The 26680-nt window shown below is 38.8% G+C and overlaps 3 protein-coding genes across 4 annotated transcripts in view; 1 reads left to right on the top strand and 2 right to left on the bottom strand.

The window, feature by feature from the left end:
• Positions 1 to 395: 395 nt before the first annotated feature.
• Positions 396 to 3910, bottom strand: ndufa2 (NADH:ubiquinone oxidoreductase subunit A2). Its single transcript, XM_036588248.1, has 3 exons — positions 3775 to 3910; positions 1079 to 1185; positions 396 to 582 (listed from the first exon to the last, which is right to left on the bottom strand). The coding sequence occupies exons 1-3, from the start codon at positions 3870 to 3872 to the stop codon at positions 491 to 493; spliced, it is 297 nt and encodes a 98-aa protein (XP_036444141.1). The 5' UTR covers positions 3873 to 3910; the 3' UTR covers positions 396 to 490.
• A 1958-nt stretch (positions 3911 to 5868) lies between these two features.
• Positions 5869 to 25420, top strand: ik (IK cytokine). The gene is made up of 20 exons (XM_036587964.1): positions 5869 to 6007; positions 7957 to 8023; positions 9897 to 9989; positions 10563 to 10622; positions 10713 to 10880; positions 10972 to 11086; positions 12131 to 12201; positions 12307 to 12353; positions 12800 to 12963; positions 14504 to 14612; positions 14703 to 14742; positions 16523 to 16712; positions 17787 to 17805; positions 19639 to 19717; positions 21375 to 21458; positions 22224 to 22281; positions 22961 to 23049; positions 23162 to 23270; positions 23979 to 24013; positions 25106 to 25420. The coding sequence occupies exons 1-20, from the start codon at positions 5992 to 5994 to the stop codon at positions 25131 to 25133; spliced, it is 1641 nt and encodes a 546-aa protein (XP_036443857.1). The 5' UTR covers positions 5869 to 5991; the 3' UTR covers positions 25134 to 25420.
• LOC118819943 (arf-GAP with Rho-GAP domain, ANK repeat and PH domain-containing protein 1) overlaps positions 25014 to 26680 on the bottom strand; it is a 50568-nt gene continuing 48901 nt past the window's right edge. For both annotated transcript variants that reach the window (XM_036587962.1, XM_036587963.1), the window contains exon 24: positions 25014 to 25729. In XM_036587962.1, the coding sequence (XP_036443855.1) occupies positions 25682 to 25729 (48 nt within the window). In that variant the 3' untranslated portion in view covers positions 25014 to 25681. The remainder of the gene's footprint in view (positions 25730 to 26680) is intronic.

The following is a 26680-nucleotide window of genomic DNA, read 5'->3' as shown; positions in this document are numbered from 1 at the left end:
AATAATTTTTTGTCATTTCCAAAAATACTTGGAGAAATGAATAAACCACCTGAGAGCGAGTTTAGTAAGAGTTACTGTATATAACATACTAGGCTGAGAGTGGACTGTTCACCAGCCAAAAGTATCCCAAGAATGCCAAGAGCAGCTCTGTGGTCTGACCACTGATGAAGAGCCAGAGGACGGCCAACACAAACTGTGCATCAACAGATGTTCTAGAGACTCTAACTGCACACCAACAAGATAGGGGTTTCTGATAAAGTGGCCAGGCAGCGTCCAATCTGTTCAGTTGTTTCTGTAAACAAAGTTTGTACGTTATTGTGCAAGCCAGAAAAAAAAACAGAAATAAAAATGCTTCAATCTTCATGATGAGTAAAGTTAAAAATGCATAACCCAAGTTTGTAGTTTGAGGTTATCATTTATTTTAACACATATTTGCATATAATAATTACAATTTTACACAAACAAGAAGCAGGAAACACGTAGAAGAGGCTCATGGCTTTAAGTTGACGACTTTCTCGAGCTCTTTTGCCACCTGCTCTGCATTCATGTTGTCCAGCGCGACACTTCGCTCTTTACCAAACGCTGAAAAAAAGCAGGACAAGTCATCAGTGCATCATTTCTACACCCGTATACACCAAGACCACTGCAGATTCATACTGGATTAAAATCACTCCACAATTATTACTGTCAGACTGTAAAACTACACACACTGCAGATTCATACTGGATTAAAATCGCTCCACAATTATTACAGTCAGACTGTAAAACTACACACACTGCAGATTCATACTGGATTAAAATCGCTCCACAATTATTACTGTCAGACTGTAAAACTACACACACTGCAGATTCATACTGGATTAAAATCACTCCACAATTATTACCGTCAGACTGTAAAACTACACACACTGCAGATTCATACTGGATTAAAATCGCTCCACAATTATTACCGTCAGACTGTAAAACTACACACACTGCAGATTCATAATAATTATGATAATCCCTTAAATTAAAAAAACAAGGCAGTAAAATAAAGCAGCTCCAACAAAAACCTGATCCTTATTATGTTTTGGTCTTACCATATCGGGCCCACAGTTTGGGCTGAACTCCAGAGCACTCTCTGATCAGGATGGGGAATTCAGGGTTCGCCTTCTTCAGCGGCACATAGTACTGTTCAACAAACTGCCTGTTCAAAATCAAATCAAACATCATTTCATATGTTAGAATGAATGATTACGTGTCTCCAGCAGCCACAGCCAGTTTATAATCTACACTGATACTAGTTTTATATGGTCAGACTGTAAAAGATCAAGTCAGTCAGTACGTTGGTAGTTTTAAACAGTATGTATACTTATTGTTTTTCCCTTTATAGCACAAGAAAATATCTCTCATCTATGGAGCCCTGGAGGAGAAAAAGGTAAAAAAAATATAATAATTTGAGTCAATGTTCTGCAGTTCGTGCGCACATTTTCTTTTATTCGAGGTCACGATTTCTTAATTCATTCGCACAATTAAAAATGTTTTCTCTCGTTTTCTTTCAACTGTGAGCACATTTTATTTAACACAGGTACGTTCTTTTAATTTGTGACCACAATTTCTTAACACGTTCTCTCATTTTCTTTTAATTGTGCTCATGTTTTCTTTTTAATTGTGCGCACATTGTTTTTTTTTGTTTTTTTAGGTGTTTTTTTTTGTAATAAATGCCGTAGGTACAGGTCGTGTTATTTGTCCTGTGCAGAAGCAGCCAACAGCTCCCTGAGACTGTCTGATGTGTTTTGATGTGCTAGATTGATGAGATGATGGTCAGAGATGGTCATCTGGTCTGATTCTGATTTGGGGGGGTTTATGAAGACACTGCAGCTCCTCTTCACAACAAACGGCCCACAGATTCATCAGCGCAGCTGCAGTTTGGTGGTGAAATGAAGGAAGACAATGAACTACGACCACAGTCTTCACTAAACTGCACTTTCTTATGATTATATTTAACAGAGATACAGACGCAGCGCATCAAGCTGCGGTGTTAGAGACCATCACACAATTACAGGAAGAAATGAATCGAATGGCGAGAGTTTAATACATTTAAAGGACCATTAAAATCATTATCAAATGAATTACTTCACCGTTCACCACAATAAGTCTTGTAGTATATAGAGAAGAATATTTCTGAGTAGGTTTGACATCATGAGGTCTAACAATGAGAGAATTTAATAGATTCATTCTATTCAATTTTTAATATAAAATAAATGTTAAAAAATGAAATGAAAGAGAGAATAATATATAAATGTGTATTTCAAAGGTAATTTGACACCATGATGTCAAAGTTTAAATGAACATTATTATCTTCATTTAACTACACTTGTTGTAAAGAATAGAGTATTATGTAACTATATATAATAAAAACTGCAAATAAAACCATGAAAATTGGCTAAAATGAACAATGCGAGCTACAGGAATGATTCTGTGTGTTTAATGTTGACGCTGATCATTTCTTCCTGTAATTGTGTGATGGTCTCTAACACTGCAGCTTGATGCGCTGTGTCCGTATCTCTGTTATATATAATCATAAGAAAGTGCAGTTTAGTGAAGACTGTGGTTGTAGTTTATTGTCTTCCTTCATTTCACCACCAAACTGCAGCTGCGCTGATGAATCTGTGGGCCGTTTGCTGTGAAGAGGAGCTACGGTGTCTTCATAACCCCCCCCAAATCAAAATCAGACCTGATGAGCATCTCCATCCATCAGACAGTCTCAGGGAGCTGTTGGCTGCTTCTGCACAGGACAAATAACACGACCTGTATCTACGGCATTTAATTTGTTTGAACAAAAGCACACACAATTAAAAAGAAAACGAGAACGAATTAAGAAATTATGATCACGAATTAAAAGAAGGTACCTATAAATTAAAGAAAATGTACTCACGATTAAAAGAAAACGAGAGAAAGAACAGTTAATCATAGGATTAAAATCACTCCACAATTATTACCGTCAGACTGTAAAACTACACACACTGCAGATTCACAGTGGATTAAAATCGCTCCACAATTATTACCGTCAGACTGTAAAACTACACACACTGCAGATTCATACTGGATTAAAATCGCTCCACAATTATTACCGTCAGACTGTAAAACTACACACTGCAGATTCATACTGGATTAAAATCGCTCCACAATTATTACCGTCAGACTGTAAAACTACACACTGCAGATTCATACTGGATTAAAATCGCTCCACAATTATTACCGTCAGACTGTAAAACTACACACACTGCAGATTCATACTGGATTAAAATCACTCCACAATTATTACCGTCAGACTGTAAAACTACACACACTGCAGATTCATACTGGATTAAAATCGCTCCACAATTATTACCGTCAGACTGTAAAACTACACACACTGCAGATTCATACTGGATTAAAATCACTCCACAATTATTACCGTCAGACTGTAAAATTACACACTGCAGATTCATACTGGATTAAAATCGCTCCACAATTATTACCGTCAGACTGTAAAACTACACACACTGCAGATTCATACTGGATTAAAATCACTCTATAATCATTACTTTCATTGCAATTATTATCACTTGGAACTTTCCGTTCCACCTTAAATGGTGCAGCAGTTACATTCAGGCGCTGGACTAACCGCTGCACCATTTAAGGTGGAACGGAAAATTAGCGCTGAGGTGACAGCAGGTGGGACTAAAACCCGCCTTTCTGGCAGGTTAGGAGCTTTAAAACGGGTTAAGCCCGTGCTGTGTTTGTTGTTTACCTGGCTCCCTGGCTCGCAGGTGAGGTCTGGCAGAAATGGAGGCGGATTTCCCGCAGATTTTTAGCCAAATTAGAACCGATCGCCCTCGCCGCCGCCATCACTCTCACCTTCAGCGCTGCTTCGGCTGCAGCTCCACAGAGAGCGCCGAGCCGCGCTGCTGACACCTAGCGGACATACCGACTAGCTGCACCTACCAAATAACAGCTTTATACGGAGCCGTGCTGGCGACATCCCATATGAATAAAAATAACGCGTGGCCACGCCGTATTGACGCGTGGGAACGAGATCCTAAAGCGTAGCCACGACTTACTACGGCGTAGGAACAAGACAGTTAAGTAGTGGCAACGACTTAGTAAGGTGTGGGAATGAGATCTTACAGATCCCCTCTGGTGACATCCTGTATAAATAAAAATAATGCGTGGCCACTACTTAGTAGGGCGTGGGAACGAGATAATTAAGTTGTGTCCACGACTTAGCAGGACATGGGAAAAAGATCCTAATGCGTGGCCACAACTTAGTAAGGCATGATCTTATTCCCACGCCTTACTAAGTTGTGGCCACACATTATTTTTATTTATACAGGATGTCACCAGCGGGGCTCCGTACATTAGTGAGGTCAGGTACTGATACTAAAGGGCTTGACAAAAGCATTGCTATGTTATCCTATATGGATGCTAAGGTGCTGGTAGGCTGTTGCTATGATATCCCAGGGAGTTGCTAGGCTGTTGCTATGGTATAAAAGGTGGTTGTAAGGTGTTGCTAGGCTGTTATCCCTGGTAGTTGCTAATGTGTCAGATGAAATAAAAGAGCAGAGCCTGAAGAAGGTGGAAAGAGTGAAGGCCACTCACAGACCAAACTGATATCTAAACTCATTGTGCTTTTAGTTTAGCTCATCCCACTCAGTGCCTGCCATCATGTAAATACAACAACTGTCTCATATGCTGTGTAAATATGCAAATAGATATACTTTATTTCTATTCTTATACCTAACTTCTGTCTATTTTTATTTCTATTTTTTTATTTTTCTGCATAGTACATGTAAGTTTATGTGAAATTATATGTCTTGCTACTGAAACACTGCGATTCCCCTTCGGGATCAATAAAGTTCTATCTATCCATCTATCTATTTATCTATCTATCTATCTATCTATCTATCTATATATCTATATACAGATGTAATTAGAGCTGGGCAATGTGACAATATGTAGTGTTATCGTGATAAATCATAAAACATCACAATATTTCAGAGTGTGCTTTTCTGAGTACATCTTGGATAGAGTCAGTATTTAAAAACACTTCACAGCTGCATGTTTGATTATAATCAGAGTGTAATTAGTCCTTTAATTGGACTTCAAATTGGACTGGAGTTCTAACTCATCAGTTAGAACAGATGAAGTAATATAGTTTTTAATATTCGCCCACTTCTTGATGAGTGATTCGTCCTCCAGCGCTGTAGGGGGCAGCAGTACCAGCGGCTCTCTGCAGAAGCTGCGTACTGCATTGCATTGTTTAAAGGGGAACTCCACCAATTTTTTTAAAGTGTCTGCATAATGAAATGGTTAAGATGTAAACAGGGTCGTTCCGAGAGGTTTGGTGTGAAACGCTCTGTTCTAGAGAAACTTACCGAGTCAGAACTGTTTACAGTGGTGGTGATAGGAACCAGACGTCCACCTCTAAAAGCTCCCTCACAGGAAGTTACTACATGAAATGGATCCACCATGAAATGCTTCTATGTAAATGTTTATAATTTAAATCATCTATTACTTTAGAAAAATATTCACATTTTATACTTAATATGAATAAAAATAATGCGTGGCCACGCCTTATTAATGTGTGGGAACGAGATCCTAATGCGTGGCCGCAACTTAGTAAGCCGTGATCTCACGACTTAATCATCTCATTCCCACGCCTTACTCAGTCGTGGCCACGCATTATTTTCATTTATACAGGATGTCACCAGCGGGGCTCCGTACCTCACGTAACATATCACGTATCGTAAAAAACCTCCTAAAGTATCGTGATATTGCATTTTGCCGTATCGCCCACCTCTTGATGAGTGAGTCGTCCTCCAGCGCTGTAGGGGGCAGCAGTACCAGCGGCTCTCTGCAGAAGCTGCGAACGCATTTAGCTAGTCGTGTTGTTTTTGTCTCTCTTTCCGTTGAAAAACTGCGAAATAAGATATAAAATTCGGACTGCAGTGAGATTTCAGCCGCAGCAATGCCTGAACGGGAAAGTAAGTGGTGACAGAATCGCACTTATGTACTTTGAGTCGAGGCGTTTGTTTGCGTTGTTTACCGTAATGCTAAGCTAAAGACGCTAAGCTAACTAGCTAACCTACAGTATGAGGCTGAAGTTGGGCTTCATACTCCTAAAATACAGGATAAACAACCCTCTGAATGGCTGTAACATCGTATTAATGTTTAAAAGTGTCTTTAGTATTTGTGTAATTAGCAGTCTTTTGTTTAAAATCGAGTTATCTGGCTTCTAATGCGAATTTCTCGTTCCATCTTGGCTAAATTGCATTGTTTAAAGGGAAACTCCACCAGTTTTTCAAAATGTCTGCATAATTAAACGGTTCAGATGTAATCAGAGTCGTTCAGAGTGGTTTGGTGTGAAACGCTCCGTTCTAGATAAACTTACCGAGTCAGAACTGTTCACAGTGGTGGTGATAGGAACCAGACGTCCAGCTCTAAAAGCTCCCTCACAGAAAGTTACTACATGAAATGGTTATGAATTCACTGCCTGATGATTGAGACACTGTTTTAGGATAGTTTTGAGAAGATTCTGGCCTTAAAACCAAAATCTTTTGATTGTGGAGGGGCAAATTCAGAGCCTTCTAAGGCGAAATATTCCCAGATAGTTCCAGATTTTCCACAGTTTTTCCATTCCATATAAACTCAGAAGACTCGTGTAGGTTCACTGGTGGTTCTGGATAGTAAATAAAATGTCTGTATTTGTGTTGTAGTCATGGCGACCCCTGGTTCCTATCACCACCACTGTAAAGACATCTGAACCATTTCACACCAAACCACTCTGAATCTCTCTGTTTACCTCTCACACACTGAATTATGCAGAAACTTTGGAAAAAATGGTGGAATTCCCCTTTAAGGTGAAAAATTTGAATAAGCTACTTTAGCTTCAGCAATATGGTTCATGTAATTTATGTAAGAGAGAAGCGAAGAAAAGGAAATAACCAAAATACAGCATTAACGCAGAGCTTTTCCTTACTTATCCTTATTTAATACTCCATATTAACCTATTCATTTCCATCAGCTAAGTTTAGTGTGGTGCCACAGAACTTGCTTTTATTGGTCTAAAGCAGGGGTGTCCAGTCTTGTCCGCATAGGGCCGATGTGGCTGCAGGTTTTCGTTGCAACAAAGCAGGAGCACACAAGATCAGTTTGACTGAGACTGACTGATTAAACGAGTGCAGTGCTCTGCTTGTTTGGAACGAAAATCTGCACCCACACTGGTCCTTTGCGGACAAGAGTGGACACCCCTGGTCTAAAGTAATGACATGTATTGTTACTTATATTGTTATACACTGGAATCTTACATCTTAATCTTAACATCTTACAGTAAAATTAGATTTTATTTTTTGGATTACATTTTGATTTTGATACTTGTATTCACAGTCACTTTTTGATTAAAATTAAAAATATTAAAAGTTAGTCGTTCCATGAAGTTAATGATAAATTAAGCTCACTTTTTAGCCACGTAGTTAAGTCGATATGAAATATTTCTTCAAATTTGTATCATATGGACGCAACATATCGGATATAGGCATTAATAGGTTAGTTAGTGGTAGGTAAATGTTTAGCTGCACAGTGAGAGTTCAGGATTAGCATTATAGTATTTTGTAGTATCTTCAAATCTCTGCTAAAAACCTTCCTTTTTTCTTCTCTTTAGTCTTCTAGATTTTTTTTTTGATACTATGTAAAGCGTCCTTGGGTTTGTGAAAGGCGCTATATAAATTGAACTTCTTCTTCTCATTATTATTACTATTGTTATTATTATTATTTACCATGTAGTGTTGTCCTGCAGCCATTGTGGAGACATCAGTATTAGTTATCTCTCAGAAAGTGTCTGTCAGCATCATTACTGGATTTTCTGGCTGGTTCAGAGAGCAGGATGTCAGTCTGAAATAAAATCCCTTGCTTCTGTCTTTCTTCTCTCCTCCAGCTGAGCTGTACTCCAACCCTCTGGCCCCGGAAGGCCATGAAGTGGAGGATCATCGCTCATCGCTGCAGTGAGTTTAGCATTTACTGTACTGTCTGTATTTGGCATAACACCCAGATAACCCAGTGATCTGATATCTCCAGTGCTGTAGTTGCACTGTACAGGTTCACTGCAGTGATGCAGCTCCAGAATGACTTAATTGGAAATGATGTCACTCAGGTGCAGGTGAAGTGCAGGACACCACCTTAATCTGACGCCCATTTCACACCAGATGCGACGTGGCGTGCCTGTTAATCTGGAGCCGCTCCGCGACGCTTGTTACTTCACACCAGTCTCGACACACACGTCACAAAGCAAGAGCGGTTGCTGTTTGTGTTGCGTTTTCACATAATATAAATGTCTGTATTGTCTGTATATTACTCATATACACCAATCAGGCATGACATTCTGACCACCTCCTTGTTTCTACGCTCATTGTCCATTTTATCAGCTCCACTTACTATATAGGTGCACTTTGTAGTTCTACAGTTACAGACTGTAGTCCATCTGTTTCTCTGATACTTTGTTAGCCCCCTTTTACCCTGTTCTTCAGTGCTCAGGACCCCCATGGACCCTCTATATAGCAGGTACTACTCAGGTGGTGGATCATTCTCAGCACTGCAGTAACACTGACGTGGTGGTGGTGTGTTAGTGTGTGTTGTGCTGGTACGAGTGGATCAGACACAGCAGTGCTGCTGGAGTTTTTAAACACTGTGTCCACTTGCTGTCCACTCTTTTAGACACTCCTACCTTGTCAGTCCACCTTGTAGATGTAAAGTCAGAGACGATAGCTTATCTGCTGCTGCACAGTTTGTGTTGGTCATCCTCTAGTCCTTCATCAGTGGTCACAGGACGCTGCCCACAGGACGCTGTTGGCTGGATATTTTTGGTTGGTGGACTTTTCTCAGTCCAGCAGTGACCCTGAGGTGTTTAAAAACTCCAGCAGCACTGCTGTGTCTGATCCACTCAGACCAGCACAACACACAGTAACACACCACCACCACGTCAGTGTTACTGCAGTGCTGAGAATGATCCACCACCCAAATAGTACCTGCTCTGTGAGGGTCCATGGGGGTCCTGACCACTGAAGAACAGGGAAAGTATGCAGAGAAACAGATGGACTACAGTCTGTAACTGTAGAACTACAAAGTGCACCTATATAGTAAGTGGAGCTGATAAAATGGACAATGAGCGTAGAAACAAGGAGGTGGTCAGAATGTTATGCCTGATCAGTGTATATTGTATATTATGGCATAGACATTGCTTTTCTTTACTGTTTCTGCATAGAAACCGCTGGCATGCCGTGCATGGCCCACATCAGAAATAGACCCAAAGCATATTTTTGCCCTTCACACATGTTACTGCTGCGGTGCCACATGACGCACGCAGCCGGTGTAAAAGGCCACAATGATTAATATAGGAGCGTATTGCGTGTGGCAGTGCGCAGCTCTTTATGTGGTGCGGTTGCCACGTCTGGTGTGAAATGTGCTTTAAACAAACTAGTGGGCTCTGGTGGGCTGTACATTTTCAGGTTTGATAAGAATTTTAGGTCAAGTTTTTGACTTGATTTTTGATAGTTTGTGTTAAAAATGTCTTGATTATGCAGAATTCTAATTAAATTCCTCGCAGGTTGATTTGGCTCAGATAAATACACATTTTCATTTCAAAACGAAGGATTGCAACTTAGCATGTTTTTGTGCCAAATTGTGCAGTTGTGCAATGAACTATACAGGATGCATTCAGATGCCATAAGCCCCACCCCTTATCTACCTTTTTAGCCCCGATAGATGTGGAAATCCGTGCACTATCAACACTAAAGCACAGTCACTGTGGTGTAGCATCGCCACTGAATTCATTCTGTTGTGTTACAGGACTGAATCTTATGATCTGTTTGTCATATTTAGAGCCAAGCTGACCAATGAAGACTTCCGGAAGCTGCTGATGACCCCCCGTGCCGCCCCCTCCTCAGCTCCGCCCTCAAAATCCCGCCATCATGAGTAAGTACTGCACTTCCTGTAGAGTATTACAGTCTGTCAGAGTGACTGTGTGGATCATATGAACATTATAGAGCACTTTTTAAATGAAACAGTAGAAGCCATATCGCCCCCTACACTTCCTGTAGTGTATTACAGTCTGTCAGAGTGACTGTGTGGTTCATATGAACATTATAGAGGCTTTTTAAATGAAACAGTAGAAGCCATATCGCCCCCTACACTTCCTGTAGTGTATTACAGTCTGTCAGAGTGACTGTGTGGATCATATGAACATTATAGAGCACTTTTTAAATGAAACAGTAGAAGCCATATCGCCCCCTACACTTCCTGTAGTGTATTACAGTCTGTCAGAGTGACTGTGTGGATCATATGAACATTATAGAGCTTTTTAAATGAAACAATAGAAGCCGTATCGCCCCCTAGTGGATCATATCAACATTACAGAGTGATTTTGCTTTGAGGCAAATGACATGTTGATTATTTTTATAATTCATAATCATTGACTAATCAGAGTCATTGATTAGTCGTTTCACTCTGATTGATATTTAACCACTTCTGTACTTCCTCCGTTCCCAGAATGCCCCGGGAGTATAATGAAGATGAGGACCCTGCTGCTCGCAGAAGGAAGAAGAAAAGGTGAGTTTAATCCCAATATATGTTCTTTTTAAAGAGAATTATCAAGACTGTCTGGCTTTCCTCATCTGCTCTTTTTGTCTTGTTTAACAGTTACTACGCTAAGCTGCGGCAGCAGGAGCTGGAGAGAGAGCGGGAGTTGGCGGAGAAGTACAGAGACAGAGCTCGAGAGAGAAGAGATGGAGTTAATAAAGATTACGAGGAGACTGAACTCATCAGCACTACGGCAAACTACAGAGCAGTGGGACCAACCGCAGAGGCGTAAGAGACGCGTCACTGTTAGCTACAGTAAAGCAGCGAGTTAAAGAAGAGTGAGTGTGTTAAACTTACGTGCGCTCTCCTGATTTCACAGAGATAAATCAGCAGCAGAGAAAAGGCGTCAGCTGATCCAGGAGTCCAAGTTCTTGGGTGGTGACATGGAGCACACTCACTTGGTGAAGGGTTTGGATTTCGCCCTGCTGCAGAAGGCAAGTTAAAGCTTAACCTTCTTGAGACCACAGATGGTTTCAAAACGCAATTCGTCATAATCTTCATAACTTTCATATTTCATGAGCTACATTCAAAGGGTGGGGGTCATATGAGAGCTGTAACTGTCTTCTTTCCAGTCAAATAGATGGGTGATGTAATTTCAAACCCTTATAATAAAAGAAGCTGAGCTCACAATTTTTTTGTCTACTGAAAGTCGACCCATTTTTCCACAAATCTGAGCTATAAACTATAAACAGATGGCGTCTCTTCAGTGATCTGCTCTGTAAAAATTATTTTTATGAAATAATACAAAGAGCGTCTAAGATTTTTGGCTTTCAGCAGTAAATTGTAAGCATATAGCAATATGTGTGATCATAAAACACATGTTCTGTTAATTTGAGGGGAACTTTAAAAAAAAAAATGAATAAAATAAAAATTTACATTTATTCATGCAGTTACTGAATAATTAGCCTTATGATTTGGTCATGTAAATTCAGATGGAAAAACCAAAATATACCCTGGTCGATAAGACGTTAAAAATCACTTACTAAACACAAGATCAGAGCGGGGACTGCTGACTAGGGCCTAGTCAAACCTTGTTGCTCCAGTGCTAGAAACATCAGACAGTAAACATGTCTTGGTTGGTAAACGACATTTGGGGGAAAAGAGGGGGAAACTGGGGAATTTAGACTTTTCACTAAAATATACGTTTTTTCTGCTCTGTTCTGAAATATACTTTGCTGCTCTGTTCCATGGTGGGTGTCCTTATGCCTTGGCGCCCCACCAATTAAATTAAATTTTAAATTGATGTCTTGTTCCCCAGTTTGTTTCTAGTTGGACTAATAGACAACCATATAAATGTGTATAACTGTTCAGACAGAGTACTTATCACCTTAACTTAGTGTGAGAACATTATATGTATGATAGGCTGCAGCTAAACGTTGATGTTATTGACTTTCTCATAAAGCGTGCAAGTGTGGAAATTAACAAGACCACACTAATTACTTAAGTGTTTTTATTAAAAATGATCTTCTGTTTTTCAGGTGAGAGCTGAAATCACCAGTAAGGAGAGAGAGGAGGAGGACATGATAGAGAAAGTACAGAAAGAAGTGAAGTATGTCTGAAACCATGACAGAATACAGCACAGAGCAGCATTTCATCTTCAGCATTTCAAATCTGATCGTTATTCAGCCCTATTCACTGGCTTCGTGTTTTACAGGAAAGATGAAGATCCTGAGCAAAAGATCGAGTTCAAGACCCGTCTTGGTGAGTCTCTGGATATGAAAACGCACCATCTTTCTTAAATGATTCAAATTAATCAATTTCGGAATATTACAAGCCATTATTAGGGTTAATAATATTACTCAGTTAAGTCTGCATTAATTCATCTAAACTGAAATAAAAGGTCTCTTTTCAAATGTAAAAATAAAGATTTGTTTATATTGCACTACTGTGTAAATAGTTAATTCAGTTACATTTCTGTATTCACAAAGTGAGTTTTAAAAGTAATTAATTTTACCAACATAATTAAATTGTCACAAAATTTAAGATTTCTTGACGCACTGAATCATTTTCTGAAGAATTATAATCAAATCAGATCGTTCTGAGGACAGAGATTTACACGTGTTTAAGTTAACAGAAGGTGTGGCTTGTCTTATTTTAGATGTCCTCAGTGTGTGACGAGGAAAACTGCTAATTCTGTGTCTTTACAGGAAGGAACATTTACCGTATCCTGTTTAAAGGCCGTCAGATGGAGCGTAACGAGCTGTTTCTGCCGGGCCGCATGGCGTACGTGGTGGATCTGGAGGATGAATACGCAGACACAGATATCCCCACCACTGTGATCCGCAGCAAAGCAGACTGCCCAACCATGGAGGTACAAAACCCCACGATCGCTCAGCCTCGGACCCTCCGATCCACTCTAGTCAGGGTTGATGGGTCCTGGCAAAACATATTCAGCCTAAGTACTTCCCGAAAACCGTATAGGATGGTCTGAAAGTAGCTCTGGCAACCAGGAGCTTAGTTAATCTGGCCACAAGGGGGCGCCAGAGGACAAGGTGTCATTACCCTCTCTCCACTAATGGTCCTCCGGCTCCCTCTCGAAGGTCTACCTGCACACGTTGCCCAAAATGTGTTGGAGAGTTACATTATTGTTTAAAGGACCCATATCATGGAAAATTGGATTTTTGCAGTACGAGTTTGATGCCATTTGTAAACACTGTTAAAGTTTCAAAACATACCGTTCACTCCCTGGTGCATAGAGTCTGTGTATCGCTGTTGTCGGAAGAAAACCTCGTATCTCCATTTTTGTTGTTTTTTTTTTGTCCAGTTTTTTTACATAATTTGAAAATACCTCTTGTCCTTTACATTGTATGCAAATTTCATGATGAATGGACGTAAAGAAACAGCCAAAAATTACTTGGAAAAAAGTCTGGTTCCATTGACTTACATTAAAAGTAAAATCTGTTTTTTCCTTCTCCTGTAAAGTTACCATTTTGGAGATACGAGGTTCACAAAACGCTGCGCCTTTTAAAGTTCTTTAAAGATGGAGCCAGAAACTGATTTTAATTTTTTTTTTTCCCATTTATTAGAGCAGGAGATCCTTCACCGCCGGCAAGTAATGAGATTAGGTTTTTTAACATCTGTATATTTAGCTATTCGCCTCAGTTTAAACCCAACACTTACATTTAAAGTGACTCCTCGGCCGCCATTCGCTCCTCTGCTGACGCCGCCATGTTCTCAAATGCTCGTCAGCATGCAGTGAAGCTCGGGATATGTTGGCTAGCAAAGGATCCACCCGTTGGGACCATTGTTGCCATGGAAAAGAAGGACACAGACACAGCTATAGAGTGTCTATTCTGTGATGTCACGAGTGTTTCAGTATGATAACAAAGCTCATTAACATATCAGTCACAGTAACAGAAACATTGTTTAATTCTAATGAATAAAGAGAGATTGGAAAAATTGGAAAGAATGTTAAAATAATTTATGACCTATAAATGAAGAAAAATGTAGCATATGGGCCTTTTAAGTGTCCTAACTAAATTAAAAGGTTTTCAATGGCAAATGAATGTTGTTTTTGGGAGAACAGTATATCACAGTGTACATCACAATCACAGCAATCAAATTACTGACCTCTAGCCTTGCTTTCATTTCCAACATGCTGTCTTATTGAACTTTAGTAACACCATGTTTATGATTAAAAAAATACTGACATGCACAACTGCAGGACCCTTAAAGACCCTGAGTGCATGTGCATCTGCTCTTTACCTGCAATGTAGCCTATGATTGGAAATGGACATATGTTGCAACCGCAGTGTAAGACAAATAAACTTACGACATAGACAAGGTGTAGTACACAAGCTTTTGGGACATATCTTTATCTAAATAGATCTAATGTGTGTTTTCTCTCCCAGGCTCAGACCACACTGACCACCAATGACATCGTCATCAGCAAACTCACCCAGATCCTGTCGTATCTGAGGCAGGGCACTCGCAACAAGAAACTGAAGAAGAAGGACAAAGGTGAGCTGATAACGACCCTTCATATTTTTATCTAAATCACAAGTTGTATATGTAGTTTTTGGGTATTGATTCTGTTTGTTCTGCTTCCAGGAAAACTGGATGAGCGGAAAGCTGCAGAAGCCGACTTAAAGTGAGTACTGCTTATTTAATAATTTGTGTTGAAGAGCCCATCTCATGTAAACCTCAGTTTTTCTTGTTTTTTTTGATGGAAGAGTTCACTGTAGTTTCCAAACGTTGTTAAAGTTTCAAAACATACTGTTCACTTCATACGACACTGGACACTAAACTGCACAAAACGTACTGTTTTGAATCCACTGCTTCTTTCACAAAAACAACATATTTACTTATATTCACCTATTAAGCCTGCAGTGGTTTAGCCCCGCCCATTATTCCTGAAGTTATAAGGAGTGTTTCAGACTCCTTCAGGCTGATGCACAATACAGGTCAGCTGCAGGCAGTGATTTCTGAACAGTTTGTTTTCTGAAGTTTCTCCTATTGTAGGGATTGTAGGGAGTCAATAATGATAAACGATAATTAACATGTTTTTGTGGCAGATACTGATACCAGTATACATTCTTTTTTTCGCTATTTAAATCTGTTTCACACTAAAATCCATATATGAATTACAGCGAGCATACAACTGCTAGAGTTATCTGACTCATATTCTTCAGGGTATAAGGATGATGGATGAATGTTTCAATGATAAATTATGTCGGTGCTAATTATTTAATTAGTGAAATTCTTAAGCCCTATTGGAGCTGGATTAGTTTTCCCGGAGGAGGTCGGGTAATGTAATTTGTCAGTGATTCGGTGGGTCGATTCGTGCGGTGGAAAAAAGGATCTGTGTAATTTCCTCAAACGATCCCAAATAGCGCGGATCGAAACAGCAGCGCAGGGACGTTTACGTCATAATTATGCATCAGGTGTCGCACTTCCAGCAATAACGCTGCATTGTCGAGGACCGTCAATTTGGAACTGCCTACCACCTCATCTAAAACAGCTCTCATCAGTTTAAAAAAAAAAAAAGGGGAAAACACGTCGACTCACTCTGTTAGTATGTGTTTTGTGATTTTTATCTGTTTGTTTTTTATTAATCAAATTTAATCATATTTTTTTCCTTGATGGAAAGTACTTTGTCCAACCCCTTTCTGTTTTACTTTCCCTGCACACACTTTCCCTTTTTTGTTGTTGTTTTTTGTTTGTATTTACTGTACCTTCTGGTGCAAATAATAAATAAAATAAATAAATAAAAAAATTGTGCAGCTAAATGGCACATAGATTAGCATTAGGCTAGTAAAGTGGATTCATTCAACATACTAAATGCCGCCCAAAAGACAGAAAACCACTGTCTTTTTGTAATTCGGCCGTCTCCAAAAATGCTGTAGATTTCGGTAGTGTTGTGATGAACTAGAGGCTTGGGGTACTGGGTCAAATCAAGTTCAATTTTAGCTGTTAGCCTCGTCTTCAGGTCACAGAAAAGAAAAAAAAGGGCGGTGTCGTTTTCTGTTACTTGGTTTTATTACATTATTGTGATGTGGATTCGAGCAGGACTGCTGTTACTGAAGGAGCTCTGAGTTCAGGCAGTTATAGAAGGTAATTAAGTCCAGAATTATTTCTTAGCAGACTATAAAAACTGCAGACGTTGCAGATTCATACTGGATTAAAATCGTGGATCAAATTACAGCACCTCCCCAGATTAAACTAATCCAGCTCCTGTAGGGCCTTAGCCTGTTTTCCACTCACTGTGTCTCAGCTGAGTTTATATTCCCACCTGCAGTCCTGTTGTTTTGCCAAAACCTTAAACAACCTCCATGTTTTCATCATGACTTTTGATTTATGACTTTTGTTTCAATGTAAGGGTTGTTTGTAGCTGTAAATGACCCCCCAGCTGTTTGATCCTCTGTTTTCAGTATCTTTGATGATATCGGAGACTACATCCCATCCACTTCCAAACCTACACGGGAGAAAGAGAAGGAGCGTTACCGAGAGAGGGAGAGAGAGAGGGATCGGGAGAGGGAGAGAGAGAGAGAACGGGAGAGAGAAGAAGAGAAAAGGCAGCACAGTCACAGCTACTTCGAGAAACCTCGAGCTGATGATGAGGTGAGGATGATGATGATGGAAACACTGGAATCTCTGAAATAGTAACTTTATGAGAAAAGAAAAAAACATTCGTAACTGTGATGTAAAGAGATTTTGTTCTAGGTAGTTTGACCACTTATGCTCGTAGGTATATTTCGGTTTTCCCATCAGAATTTACATGCCCAAATCGTAAGGCAAATTATTTAGTAAATGTGTGTAATAAATGTAATTTTTTATTTATTTATTTATTTTTTTGTAAAAGCTCACCTCAAATGAACAGAAAATGTGTTTTATGGTCATGCACGTATTGCTATATGCTTACAATTTACTGCTGAAAGCCAAAAATCTTAGATGCTCTTTTTCTATAAAAGTAATTTTTATATAATTATATATTTTTTTATAAAAGTAATTTATACAGAGCAGATCACTGAAGAGACGCCATCTGTTTATAGTTTATAGCCCAGATTTGTGGAAAAATGGGTCGACTTTCAGTAGAACAAAAAAAGTTCAGCTTATTTTATTATAAGGGTTTTAATGACATCACCCATCTATTTGACTGGAAAGAAGACAGTTACAGCTCTGATACGACCCCCACCTTTAGAATGTAGCTTATAAAATATGAAAGTTATGAAGTAAAGAATATGACTAAGTGCGTTTTGGAACCCCCGGTGGTCCCAAGGAGTTAAAGAGCTTAAGATAATTTCTGTTGTTTTATTAAACATAAAGTGCAAAGAGCAGTGTGTTCAAATGCTGTAAAAGAGGTTTTCATATAACAGTGATTGCTTAAAACAGTTTGATATTGACTTTAGTGATACTGACTTTTAAAATACTGATCAGTCAGAATGCTGTGATTGTCCTGATCAATAACAGCTCCAGATAAGTATTATCACATATTCGGGCGAAAAATTCAACAGAATGTGGCTTGTGCAAAAGCTGTGGCACATTTTATATTTTGTTTTACTTTCTTACGCAGTATGTTGGGATTCAGCAAATAAAAAGAAAAGAGAATAATAAACTAAAACATGCAGACAAATGTCATTGAACAGTGAGTGCTCTACTTCGTATGAGCTCATCGTTTCTTCTTCTTTTCTACAGGTTGTTGACATTGATAAAGGTAAGTGTCTAAATAGTTCTTCTTTTAAGAGACTACATGTATGTTTAGTCATGTTTTCCTGATCAGTTTTTTGCTGCCAGTTTTTTTGTGATATTTAGTATTTTGAGTACATTTTGTTCTCTTTTTTTTATAGTATTTATTTCAAATTGTGCAAACATGCACAAGTTAGCAGCTCTTTTATATCTGCTGTTACTCCTGAGTAATAGCTGTGTAATAATAATTTGCTGGTGCTTGATTGGCCTTTCCTGTAGTCTAAATTGATAATCCAGCAATACAGATTTACTCATTTCCCCCCCCTTAAATGTAGTTGACCTGACCTGTTTGGTGTCTGAAGTTTGCTTCTTTAGTGTTAGCACTGGTAATACGAGGCTAATGTAGCTAACAAGTAATGAACCATTACAACCCTCTAGTTAGCATAGTGCTAACTGCATGGCTAAATCATCACATGCTTTCTTCAAACATATTAGTGAAATTAGCTTTCTGTTCACCAACTTCGTTTATTCATTTAACAGTTTATTGATGCCTTCTTATTATTAAGTTTTACTTTTATGATTTGTATTATTTAATTATTGCATTTGATTTATTTTTTTTAATGTACAACTTCTCAATCTCTGATTCCTGTATTACTCGGTAACATTGTAAATGAGGGTCTCCCTCAATGTATTCTGAGTTTAAATAAAGGTTGATTGGTTCTTATTCAGATTTTCTGTTCCGCCCTAAATGGTGCAGCAGTTTCAAGCTGGCGAATTGGAAGCCATCTTTGGCTATGTTCACATTATAAGCCTCGTTGCTCAAATTAGATTTTTTGCTCAAATCTGATCTATATGTGAAGATAATTAACTCTGATCAGCTCTCAGCTTCATTATTAGAGCGAGACGAAGGAGAAAAAGGTGAGATGAGCTGCTTTTCCACCATTTACAGGCTTTAACTTCTGTTCGGCGCTGCTGCCATGGTAACGCTGAATGATGGTCACGCGCAGTGGAAAAAAAGCACATGTAATGTGAACATAGTTTTAGAAATTCATCAAAAACATGGAATTTAGCTACGTTCACATTACAAGCCTCGTTGCTCAAATGCGATTTTTTTTTGCTCAAATCCGATCTCTCTGACACGATGGTTCACACTCGTTTAGGTAAGTGATTTAAATCGGTCATTGATGTGAACGAACCGGCGTCCTGAAATGACCCTCATGCTCACAACCTACTCAGTAACGTCACATTAATGAATCACGTTCATCATCAGCACAAACTAACGAGCAGAACGAGCTTCGCTGAGAAGATCATTAACTCTGATCAGCTCTCAGCTTCATTATTAGAGCGAGACGAAGGAGAAAAAGGTGAGATGAGCTGCTTTTCCACCGTTTACAGGCTTTAACTTCTGTTCGGCGCTGCTGCCATGGTAACGCTGAATGATGGCGCAGTGCAGCGGAAAAAAGCACATGAATTCTGATCTGAGCGCCACATTAAGGTCGCAAGGCCACGAATCAGATACTTATCCGATCTAGGACTACATATGAAAGTGGCACAGGTCGGTTTGAAAAGATCAGATTTGTGTCCACACAGCTCTGAAAACATCAGATCTGAGTCACATTAGGGCAGAAAATCGGATTTGTGCCACTTCAACCCGGTAATGTGAACGTAGCCTAAAGCTTCGTGCCTCAAAATGTGTGGAGTGTTGAGCACTGTACTAATAATCCTCATAATAAAGTCTGTTATGGAATGTGGAGCAACTCCACAGGGTTTGAGGCAGATTATGATGTAGACATGTATGTCTGATTTGGTTCTTCTGGGTTCTGTTGCCACTTTCTCTCCTCACTCCTTGCTGTCTGCACAGGTCCAGGATCAGTGAAGGATCAGATTAAACTCATCAATGAGAAGTTTGCAGGAGCTGCAGCGACACACTGGCAGGAAACATATCCTTTCCTTTTCTGTAAGCATGCAGCTTAATGTGAGTGGAGCGGAGAACAAAACGTTCTGTAATTACTCGGCTCCCACTCCGCTCAGGGTTTTAGATTTCCTGCTCATCTTGGCTTGAGCACCTCTTTCGCAGGAAATCCTGCTGCACATCCACTCTGTTCTAACTGATATTTATTTCATTTATTTTTTTGGCTGCCTAGAGGAGACGCTTACCACTTTTCTTCATAAATTATATATAACTTTCGGCCCATATTATGAAACAAAGTCTCACTTTTTTGAAATAAGAGTTTGATGTATGTGAACGTTTGTTAACAAGCCCATACTGTTTTAGAAACATACTGTTTACTCCTCAATTCATATGTGAGAAGATAACGGCAAAAACAGTGCTTTCTTAAAAGGGCAACAGATATCCACCCGTTCACCCTACAGCGGTTTAGCTCCGTCCATTCACTCTAAAGATAAAAGGAGTGTTTTAGTCTGGACTGTTTTTTTATTTATTTATTTATTTATTTATTTTTTTAATGAGCACAGCCAATTAGAATAAAGTTTACTGATGTATATTACAGCAATAAGCCACGAGAGGCTCTGGGTTACTGAGATTTTTTCACTGTGGAGGGTGTTTTTCGGCACGACGCGAAGCAGAGTAAAACTCCCTTCCCCGTGATAAAATCGCAGTAACTCACAGCCTCAAGTGGCTTATTACTTTTATAAAATGGTGGCCAACATAAAATATATTCAAATACAGGGTGTTTTGAATAATTATTTAAGTTATTATCAATAATAATCGAAATAAACAAGTATTCCGCCAAGAAATATAGTTTCTTTAGAGTACGGTGTCTTTGCTAAGCAGCCATTGACCGCTGAATGAGAAGAACATTCGGTCGCCCATCCTCTGTACTTTACTGCAGACATTTCATGATTTTCATGATTAACTTTTTTCGTGTAACAGTGAACATAGAATAACACAGCACTGTTTAAGGCAAATACTTTGTTTATAAGGACTTTTTGGTCACCAATTTACCACCGCGAGTCTTCTGTCAGACTGACGACGCCACTTTTCTCACACTGGGGCTGAATCTCAAACAGCTCCCTGCTCCCTACATAGTGCACTACGTAGAAATTTAAATACGGACTCCTGCAGCCCAACAGAGAAAAATATCGCTAAAAATGTCAATTGGGGTTCATCCACATTCATACTCGACAGGCGGTCACTATTTGACAGCAGAAGCTAGAATTTCTAAACTTAATGTTACACAGCTCACTATTTAGCTAGGGAGTACGGAGCCGTTTGGGTTCTCAGCCTGGGTTTGACACGATGTCTGACTGAAACGCGAACATTTGAAGCGTGTCAGACATTCAGGTGACATTCTTTAGACTTCTGTACTGCCGTTTTTCAGTGAATCTCATTGTGAGTACTTTAATTCAAGATGCAAAATGCTTGACCCGAGACTGACTGTGCTTAATGTCTGCAGACCTGAGTGACTGTCGGTGAGATTTTAAGGTTTCGTAGTACGGGCCCTCATTTTGCTTTGCGTCCCCAGACTTTTGGTGGACGGTGTAATCTGGACCCAGACAGTCTCTGTCTGCTCTGATAGGTCTGTAGTCTGCGTTTTCTGTTTGGTTTGTGTTTGTACATCTTTAACTGCTGAACACAGCTGGGACGAGGCGCGAGGAGAAGAAGCACTTGGGAGATTTCTTCGGCATGTCCAACAGCTACGCTGAGTGCTACCCTGCCACGTGAGTCAACCAGCAGCAAACCACAAGCTGCAAAAATAAAAGTTGCCTGTTTATTTTCTTTATCAAGAGAACACTTATTTTCCTTTGCTTTATGAGTGAAATAGGAGTTTGAGTTACTAAATACAGCCCATATATTTAAACCAGGCTGCCTAAACCCTTTTTAATTCATTATGCCTGTGATATCACAACCATGTACATAGTTACATATATCATATTTACAATTGGCCTTCTGCAGTTTAGCCCCGCCCATTTGCCCTCTTCAAAAGGAAGAGCATTCTTGCAGCATACAGTTTATAGCAGTTATTTGAACTTTTGAACAAACAATACAGGGAAGCCAATTTAGAACAGAGCTTGTTTACAGATAGTAATCTTAACAACACAGAGTTTGAATAATTATCATGGAAAAATGAATTATGACTGGTTTTGGTATATAAAACCACACAAACATTATACGTAGACCTCAGTGAGAAAAATTAAATGACGTAGAACATGGACCCTTTATAGTCACCATACTGTACCAGTTTTGCATTAGGATTTAAATGGTGCGTTATAAGATTGGTGAACTGTTTAGCTGATCATATAATGTACTTTAAAAAAGTACAGTATGCATATATTTATAGCAGAGATGATGAACCTGTTCAGTGTGATTTGTTGCTTGCAACTGTCAAAACAGAAGAACAGTTCAGCGATTTTTGAAGTGGAAACTGTACTGAGGAGGCGAGAGAATATTTTAAAAACGTCTTAAAATGTGTGTTTTATATGTAGAATGGATGATTTGGCTGTAGACAGTGATGAAGAGGTGGACTACAGTAAGATGGACCAGGTGAGCTGTTTTTATATCCCCATGTTTATACTTTGCATTATATTCCCGTAGTGTGTTACAGTCTGTCAGAGTGACTGTGTGGATCATATGAACATTATAGAGGCTTTTTAAATGAAACAGTAGAAGCCATATCACCCCCTACACTTCCTGTAGTGTATTACAGTCTGTCAGAATGACTGTGTGGATCATATGAACATTATAGAGGCTTTTTAAATGAAACAGTAGAAGCCATATCGCCCCCTACACTTCCTGTAGTCTATTACAGTCTGTCAGAGTGACTGTGTGGATCATATGAACATTATAGAGGCTTTTTAAATGAAACAGTAGAAGCCATATCGCCCCCTACACTTCCTGTAGTGTATTACAGTCTGTCAGAATGACTGTGTGGATCATATGAACATTATAGAGGCTTTTTAAATGAAACAGTAGAAGCCATATCGCCCCCTACACTTCCTGTAGTGTATTACAGTCTGTCAGTTACTGTGTGGATCATATGAACATTATAGAGAGCATTTGTTGAATTATGCGTCAACTATATAAATCCCTCTTAACAGTCAATGTTATTGACTAATAATGGACTAATGATGTTGACTAATCGTTGCAGCCCTCATCACTGGCTTTATGGCTGAGAGGTTACTTTTCTGTGATGCTGAAGATTTTCTTTGTTGTTTTTGTGCAGGGTAATAAGAAGGGGCCTCTGGGTCGCTGGGATTTTGACACTCAGGAGGAGTACAGCGACTACATGAACAATAAAGAGGCTCTACCAAAGTAGGCAACCAAACCTGCACACACACCTGCTCACGCTCTTGCTATAGAACAGCAGCGCTCTACTCTATTCAGACATCGACAGCAAAGCTTTCATTGCGTTTTTCCCCTCTAGGGCAGCTTTCCAGTACGGAATAAAGATGTCCGAGGGAAGGAAGACTCGCCGCTTCAAAGAAACCAACGAGAAGGCAGAGCTGGACAGGCAGTGGAAAAAAATCAGCGCTGTAAGTGTTCTGTAAATGCACCATATGCTCTATATCATTGCTGTCAGGACAAAATCTTGTATCTCTATTTTTGATGTTTTTCATTTGTTGATGTAATTTGAACTTTCTAGCTGCCCTTTACGTTGAGTCAAAGTTTCTTGTTGAATTTACCAGTAGAAATGATCCAAAATTATTTGAAATAAATTTTTTCTTCATTAACTTTCATTAAAACTTAAGAACATTTTTTTTTCCCTCTCCTGTAAAGTTACTGTTTTGGAGATATTATGTTTTGTTCTGACGGCGATGATATGCTCTGTACATTATATACATTTAGACTACAGTCTTTAATGATGAATCATTACAGTATTTTATGCTCTTTATATTATATGCATCATTACACTATATGCTCTTTACATTACGTTATTACACAACACTCTTAAAATTATATGCATTATAAACTGTCTTTGTTATCTGCATTATTAGACTATATGCTTCTATGCATTGTTACACTATGTTCTCTTTGTTATATTACATTATTCTCCCAAATTACACACATGTAATAAACCAACTTCAGGGGATAAATTAATGTAAGAAAATGTAAACTGAGTCCATTATCATTTTTATATTTATATATATATATATATATATATATATATATAATATACACACACTAGTTTGATTTATACATGTATAGTTACACAATGTATTTTGTTTTTGTCTCGTCCTCAGATCATCGAAAAGAGGAAGAAGATGGAGGCTGATGGGTCAGTATCTTTCTCAATTCTCCCTCTATCCAAAAGAAACGTCCTGCTTAATATGCGTTTAGATCACACATGTTGACTCTTAGTGACACTCTGCCTGTTCAGTGCCTCACCTGTTGAGAATAATTGTGTAGGTAGGGTTTCGGCAGAATGCGGCTCTTTTACTGCCCTGTTGTGGCTCCACAGCTGAATTAGATTTGTAGGTAAAAATAAAATAATCCTCCTTTACAGTAAAATAAAGCTCTGCTGATCGTTCAACACAGTTTAACAGTAAATGGTCTTAAACTCTGGAGTTAATGTAGAACTGGTAATTCACCCTTTAACCCTGAAGATCAGCACAGACTGCTGGTCACCATAGCAACACAGACAACAGTCTCGCCTAGCTAGTAGCTAACGAAACGGCAAAGAGAGAGATTTAAGATGAACATCGATAATTTGGAGATGAATGGACTTATTTGCATTTATAATCACTCCAGCTGGTTTCCGGATACGTTTATTCTGAACAAGAAACTCTCAAGTTGCAAAGTCAGTTTCTTCTTCGAATTTTCTCGTTTCACCTTAAAAGGTGCAGCAGTAACATTCTGCCGCCTCAGGCACCATTTAAGGTGGAACGGGAAAATTCAGACAAGAAGCTGGCGAATGAGACGCGACTTCAGCCTCGTAAAAATTTGAATGTTAAGAGACATTTTACAAGAAACTGTTCTACTTTTGTGGAAAAGTTTCCTGCCTGAGATGTGAGAACAGCGGCTATAGCTGAGCTAAAGCTTAAAGCAGAGCAAAGTAAGTCTGCGCTTTCGTTTATATTTTTAGCCTACACTAGTACATCAACACATAATGGACATATAATGTTGTGGCTCCCAAGGTGGTTTGATTTTGTTAAAAGGAATAAATTGCTCTTCTTAACATTTGGCATGCGACCCCTGGTGTAGGCTGAGGTTGAGAGAGGTTTTAACAGGCAGCAGTGAGGAGGACTGTAATATCCAATAACTTAAAACTGAAGATAAAAACAAACTGATAAACATGCTTTATTAATCCAAACCCGCTTCTCTCATTGTGATTAATGTGCCTTTAACATTTGTAATGTCTCTGTTTCAGGGTGGAGGTGAAGAGGCCCAGATATTAAACCTTTCTCTTCCTTCGTTTTGTTGTGCTCCATAGAGAAACCTGGTCGTAATGTGTTTATATGTGAGGTAAATGCTTATTTACAGTAGTGTGATCTTAGACAGCTGTGATTCAGTCTGCTGATTCAATGTTTCACAAATAAAAGAAAGATTACATCATTTGACAGTATGTAAATATACAGTTGATTGATTTACTATACAGTGTTTGCTTGTAAATGTAAGAAAGATCCACTTTCTCTTCCCTGATACCTGAAGAAATAATACTCATAATAAACGAGACATTACTGTAGCTATGTGTGCTTTTCACTTCCTTACTTTGCTCCACATTGTGATTTCACAGTAATTCTGTAACTGTAATAAACAATAAAGTCTACTTATGAAGTGGCTGCTTATATTTCAAACACTTCATACATCAAATATATAAATGTACAGTCTTTTAAAAACAGTTCTGAGTGCAGAACGTGTCCAGCCTCTCCAAGGATTAAAAAATAAGTGTAAAAGTGCTGCAGTGGCCGCCGGACGCACAGGAGGATGGTCAGTGCTCTGTTCTTCAGAATACGGTGATCATTTCTTCTTCATCTTGAACCTCTTCTTTACTCTGAACACAACGGAACACAAATGAATTACAGTTTCATCTTTATTTGGGTCTTTTTTCTGTTGGTCCATTCTTCATGGAATTTTCACACGTCGTAAAGGGCAGCTGGAGTTTTGTTTAAAACTGCCGTTTTCTAAAGGAACGACATTTCTTGGCGAAGTACTTATGTCGATTATTATTAATAATAAATTATTGGTAACACTTTCTATGAATGTCACATTTGTAAGCATCTATAAACACATTTATAAAATGTTATAATGCTTTCATACGACATTATAAACATGATTATAAACATTTATAAAAATGGATACACTGGATTACACTTTATAGCCATGTTTATTATACATTATGAATTGTTAATATAATGCATTATAAGCAGTGTTAATAACGTTATAATGTCAGTGCCAAAGAAGTCAGTCCCAGCTTGGAAAACGTAAAGACAAATACCAAGCTAACGGTGGTGAACATTACCTTTCCCACATTGGGTAAAACACTGATGGCAGCTCTAGTTTAAACTCTGACATTTGAAGCCTGTAATGTGCTTTACTGTGAATGTTTTAGTGTTTCAGTAAATCCTTCAGTAAATACTTCAACTTGAAGCCTCACTCTGAACACTGGAGGAGGCTTTAGTACAGTACGCTTCACTTTACTTAGAGCGGACAAATACGACTTATGAGCTCTTATAATTTATGATCAGTACTTATAATGTAATATGTCAACAATTCATAATGCATAATAAACATGGCTATAACATGTAATGCATTTTTATAAATATTTATAGCCATGTTTGATGCCTTATGAATGCATTATAACATGTTATGAATGTGTTTATAGATGCTTACAAAGGTGACATTCATAGAAAGTGTTACCAAATTATTTTCAGAACATTTTATCATATTTTATGTTGGCCGCTGTTTTATAAAAGCAATAAGCCACTTGAGGGGGTGCATTACT

Source organism: Colossoma macropomum, unplaced genomic scaffold (genome assembly GCF_904425465.1).
Source record: "Colossoma macropomum unplaced genomic scaffold, Colossoma_macropomum, whole genome shotgun sequence".
NCBI classification, from domain to species: domain Eukaryota; kingdom Metazoa; phylum Chordata; class Actinopteri; order Characiformes; family Serrasalmidae; genus Colossoma; species Colossoma macropomum.
This window is presented reverse-complemented; position numbering and strand designations above follow the sequence as displayed.